Here is a 5,507-nt window from a genome sequence, read left to right on the forward strand (position 1 = left end):
ATATCTATTTGTATTTTGGTTATTATGTTAAAGTTCTCTCATTTTTGTTATTATACTCTGTTGCCTTAGAGGCTTACTTTGAGAGATAGGTTGTTGCTGTTTTAAATTCAAAACTCTGTTGTATTCAGTTTGACTAGCTGGCCTAAACAGGCTGTGACTAGTCCTCTTTTTGTATATCATACTTATATATATCTTGTTTACTTTAATTATTACTTTGTGTATCTTGAAGCTATCTACAAAGTTTTATATGCATTATGTTTTGTTCTGTTCGTACCTACGCGTTTAGTTATTGTGTGTGAACGTTTCGCGCTTTGTAATTCTGCTTTATGCAACTTTGAACTTTTATTCCTTCATCGGGTTTCTAGTATTACTACTCATTTCTCTCTCTATATATAATATGATATGAGCTTTAGAACTGTCATGACACTTTGTTATCCTTTGTTTTACGGCTAGAAGTAAGGTTTAGGGTGATAGGGTGTTACAATATGCACGAGGGGTGAAAGGCTAAAAACTATAGTGTATAGAAAAGGCAGGTTCCCCCAAAATCATTGTCAGCAGAGATGTCACTTTTGATGAGGTGGCAATGATAAATCAGAAGCAGAAATTTAAAATAGATTAGGCAGAAACATATCATGGTGTCCAAAAGCAGGTGGAGCTAGGCGTTGATAATGGAAAGATAAAGCAAAAAGAAGAAATTCGGCCCAACACTTCAAGGACTACTCAACCTAAAAAAGAACAAGCAGATGAATATGATGATAGAGTTATTGGTGAAGAAACCAGAGAAGTGGAACCATATAGCATTGCTACTGACAGAGAGAAGCGACAAATTCATAAGCCAAAAAGATATCAAGATTCATCTTCTTCTATATTTGACTTAGCAGAGGCACATTCTATAACTTTCGCATTGGCTATGGCAGATGACGTGGTAGGAAATGAACCAAACTCTTGTCATGAAGCAATTCACAGCATGGAATCAAAGCAGTGACTAACAATTTACATGTGAAAACAGTAGTGAGCTAGAGGAAACGATTTACATGTGTCAACCAGAAGAATTTACTGATCCTGGGAAGAACGTGTCTGTTTGCTGAAGAAGTCATTGTATGGTTTAAAGCAATCCCCAAGGCAATGGAATAAGAAGTTTGATGCATTTATGATTAATATTGGTTACAACGAAAACCAATATGATAATTGCATATATTCTAAGGAGCTTCCAGATGGTTCAAGGATTTATCTGTTGATATATGTTGATGATATGCTAATAACAACTAACAATAAAGCTGAAATTAGCATGTTGAAAACCCAACTAGGAAAGAAATTTGAGATGAAGAACTTAGGCGCAGAAAGGAGAATTCTGGGAATGGAAATTTATAGGGAGAGGCATCTTAGCAGGCTATGGTTGACGCAAAAAATTATATTATAGAAGTGCTACAATGCTTCAATATGGACCGGGTTAAACCAGTTGGTACTCCATTAGTTGCTCACTTTAAGCTATCCTCAAAGGATTGTCCGAAAACTGAGAAGGACGTAGAGCACGTCTCATATACCATACTCTAATGTTGTTGGCAGTCACATGTATGCCATAGTGTGCACTAGACCAAATATTTCACAAGCTGTAAGTGTAGTAAGCAGGTTTATGAGCAATCCTAAAAAGGTACATTAGAAGGGTGTGAAATGAATTATGCCTGATAAAAAGAAGTCGTTGTCAGGCTATATCTATATAATCTTTGCATGTACTATTAGCTGGAAGGCAATATTGCAATCTACGGTGGTATTATCGACAACTAAAGCTGAGTATATGACCTTGACTAAGGTTGTTAAAGAAAGTATTTGGGTACGAAGTCTTTTGGATAGCCTTGGATTAAATTTAGATGTACCAATTATACATTGTGATAGCAAAAGTACTATTCACTTGGCTAAAAACCTAAAAACCTAATTTATCATGAAAAGACTAAACACGTTGACATCCAACTTTATTTTGTCAGAGAAATAATTAACAATAGTACTAATGCAATTCAAAAAATAGCTACAACTGAGAATCGAGCAACATGATGACTAAATTGTTGTCGATTGACAAGTTTAAGCATCGCTTGAACTTGGTTAATGTTTGCAGAAATCAAAGACAAATGACAATTCAAGTCAAAGTGGAGAACTATTAATAATAACTTGCATTATCAATTCACCGAAAGCAAAGTGATTGAAGCAGGTGAAATGGAGTAGTTTTATACTCTCTAGTACTCACTAGATACTACTAATTGTAGTATAAGAATGTCTTATTGTGGTACGCGATATTATAATTATCTTTAATATAATTGATATTTTTCAAAGTGTTGGCCTGTGGTTTTTTCCTTCATTCATTTTAAAGATTTTTTTACGTTAAAATATTGGTGTTACTCTCTCTCTTCCTTGACCTATTTTATTGGCATATTGATTCCCTCACTCTCCATGTAAATTATTTGGCTTGCTTCCGCTCCGACTCTGTCTTATCCCTAACACAGTTAAGATAATTCATGAAAGCTAAATATAGGTACATAAATGTAGCAACATGATGATGCATGTTCCACAATACACTATAATACTAAGCATTTATTTTTTATATTAAACTAGTGCTATGAGAAATGAGGAGCAGCATTGTAAATCCACTTATAAGTTTCTTCACAGAATGATGTGAGATTTAATTATTTTCTCACTTGAGATGTTTATCAAACCAGACAAGCAAATCCTGATGGGCTTCCTCTGCAGCCTTCACGGCCACTGCATCTTCGGTGTTGTACCTCACACTCCAACCATGTGATACTTTGGGAAACACTTTCACATAACTCGCAACCTGCAAGAGGAGACAGAACCAAAACATACACATATACACAATATCAGCCACCAAATTAGTCACCTATAAATAAAAAATACACATTGAAAATAAGTTAAAAAACACATGTACACAAATAAAACAAAGATTTGCTGCATATAGAGACGAGATTCATTCTTGTGTACCAGCAAATTCAAAGACCAAGAAAAACAATTACTTTCTCAATTATATTGCATGGAGAGATCCTAAGTTATAAATATTGAGAATCGAATGCCAATTCTTATCGTAGAAACTTTCCTTAGCGCGTTCTGTTGTGTAGATCATATGTTTTCAACATTCAAAAGGACAAGATAGTGACAATGATTGTTTCAGACAATAGGGAGAAAACAGAAGAGGGGTATAAAACTGAAATTTGAACAAAAACTAATTAGGGATAGATGCATCATTTACAACTTGTTCTCACCAGTCCGAAGCCCCAAAAAGATAAATAAAGGAGAAGAAAGAACATAAAATTTTGAAACTGAAAAATACACACAAAAGTGCCACTAGCAATAAGTCATAAAGGTAATCTGAAAATGATGGTAAATACACCACCAAAGAAATGAAAGTATCATCTCACCCCAGGTTTAGCAGCAAGCACTTCTTCAAATTGTTTTAGAAGCTCTGGAGGAGACATTTTGTCAATCTCAGCTCCAAGTACAGCAATTGGTATATCAACACCTGAAAGATCCGTCATTGACTTAGAATTCAAAGATCCCATTCGCTGCTTCCAAAAAACAGCTTGCAATTGCTCCTTGTATCTTAATGCAAACAGAAAGACCAATGACAAGTTTATCAAGTATAAATGTAATGCTGGCATTTGAAGCACACTCCATCATGTTGAGTCATTTCAGGTCATTCCGACAAAAGTTTTGTCCACTCCCCAGAAGCCTTTTCAAATTTCAAGTATTCATAAAGTAGGGGTGGACAAACAAGAGTACTAAATCATGTAAGGCAGCACAAATTATTGTAAACATGCTTCAATTGATAGTATGACAAAAAGGTTTAATTTTAACACTCTTTCTTCATTAGAAGAGGACAAATTTTCCCCGGACAAGTAAGTGCAAATCAAGAATCAGAGCATTGAAAATTCTTACCCTTGATGTCATCTAGAGTGACAAATGAAGGATGTAACAGCACAGCACCCTGGATAAGTCTGTTTTTTGCAAGTTCAACCACAACCTTAGCTGAAAAAAAGAAGAAAATAAGTACATCCTTCGAGTTTGATTACCAATTTAGTATCATACTTCTGTTTAAAACTGGAAATTAAACTGGAATTACACTTAGGAGAGATTTAGACTACTACAATGTTATTAACAAAAGGAATAATAATAATAAATGAAAAAAAGCATGCCAGAATAAGTGGAATGAGAGGCACTTACCACCCCAACAAAATCCAACAGCCCCAATAGCAGACACACCTTTAGCTTTTAATGCTTCAATCAAGGGTTTCGAAGCTTCAAATCCTTTGTCCTATTAATAAAAAGAATGGCATAAATTTACTTAAAATAATACAGCTATAGGAAACGAATTTTACAGAACCAAGTGTGATAATTCATAGAGTAAGAGCTAACCGCTCCATTATCTTTCAACCAAACAGGTAAAGGCCTGGCAGAATTGTCAGGATTATAGGGATCACCATGGAAGAAATCAGGAACGACCACATAATAGCCAGCAGCTGCAACCTTGTCAGCAAGTTTCCTTAACAAGCAGACAAAAACTACACATATTATCATAATCATAATATATAAGAGAAATGACAGAGAATCATCAAAACTTACTGTTTTATCAATCCAAATTTTTTAGTGTACTAATTCAACAACGTACTTTAGCCTACACTTTTAAAATTGATGACCAAAAAATTTCTCGTATATATGCATGACGCTATGCCAAGAGAGAGGGAGAGAGAAAACAAAAAGGGGCAAGACTAGAGAATAAAGGAATACCTTAAATTTGGGGCTTCAAATCCTGCAATGCAAAGCAAAAGGAGCATATTATTAAGTTAAAAAGATGAAGTTGAAGGAACTGAAGAGAAGAATTAGTAAAGCATGAGGAGGTGCTTGCCATAAATATCGGAGACAAGGAGAAGGGCGCGGTTGGAGTGAGGGGAGCCATTGAAATAGGTGCGGAGACCGGCGAGGTTGTCAACGTGGCCGGCGCCTCCGGTGGGATTAAGGGTTGGTGGGTTTGAGCAGCATTCTGGGCCTGACATTCTTCTATCGCTCACTCAATTTTGGAGGAGCTTTTCTGCTTCTGAATTCTAATATCTACTTATTATAGAGGGTGAATTTTTTGGTGCTTACAAAATTTTTGACTGATTACCTAGAACAGAGATAGAATAAAATGGAATATACTTGCTTTTTTTTTTTTTAAAAATTCTCTTGAGTAAATGTTTAGCAGCCTACGAGAGACCTTTATAAAAATAAAAGGGAAGAGGTAGGATCTGAACCGAAAAGGTGGAAGCCTGGAAGGTGTAACTGTGCGAGTTTGTGAATGAAAAAGACAAAAAGAATACACGTGGTTGCGTTAGCACTAACGTCCAACGTAACACTATTGTGGAAAATTGGTCCTCCCAAATTTTTTTTTATAAAGTTTGATTTTTCAGCTCATTTTTTTGGATATGTAAATTTTGTGGGTATTATGCATGGTTATGGAAGTAAATGGT

At 35.3% G+C, this 5,507-nt stretch overlaps 1 protein-coding gene across 1 annotated transcript; it reads right to left on the bottom strand.

Moving 5' to 3' along the window:
* Positions 1–2,508: 2,508 nt before the first annotated feature.
* On the bottom strand, positions 2,509–5,257 carry LOC130942319 (endo-1,3;1,4-beta-D-glucanase-like). Its single transcript, XM_057870995.1, has 7 exons — positions 4,907–5,257; positions 4,789–4,810; positions 4,417–4,543; positions 4,225–4,315; positions 3,940–4,029; positions 3,423–3,523; positions 2,509–2,824 (listed from the first exon to the last, which is right to left on the bottom strand). The coding sequence occupies exons 1-7, from the start codon at positions 5,052–5,054 to the stop codon at positions 2,684–2,686; spliced, it is 720 nt and encodes a 239-aa protein (XP_057726978.1). The 5' UTR covers positions 5,055–5,257; the 3' UTR covers positions 2,509–2,683.
* Between the last annotated feature and the right edge of the window lie 250 nt (positions 5,258–5,507).

Source organism: Arachis stenosperma, chromosome 1 (genome assembly GCF_014773155.1).
Source record: "Arachis stenosperma cultivar V10309 chromosome 1, arast.V10309.gnm1.PFL2, whole genome shotgun sequence".
NCBI lineage: Eukaryota > Viridiplantae > Streptophyta > Magnoliopsida > Fabales > Fabaceae > Arachis > Arachis stenosperma.

Bases quoted from the DNA above. Each gene is read 5' to 3' on its own strand.
- LOC130942319 (XM_057870995.1), bottom strand. From the start codon at position 5,054: ATGTCAGGCCCAGAATGCTGCTCAAACCCACCAACCCTTAATCCCACC. The intron at 4,811-4,906 runs GCAAGCACCTCC...TTTGCATTGCAG, and splicing joins CCTTGTCTCCGATATTTATG to GATTTGAAGCCCCAAATTTA. The intron at 4,316-4,416 runs GTTAGCTCTTAC...TTTTATTAATAG, and splicing joins GGTTGAAAGATAATGGAGCG to GACAAAGGATTTGAAGCTTC.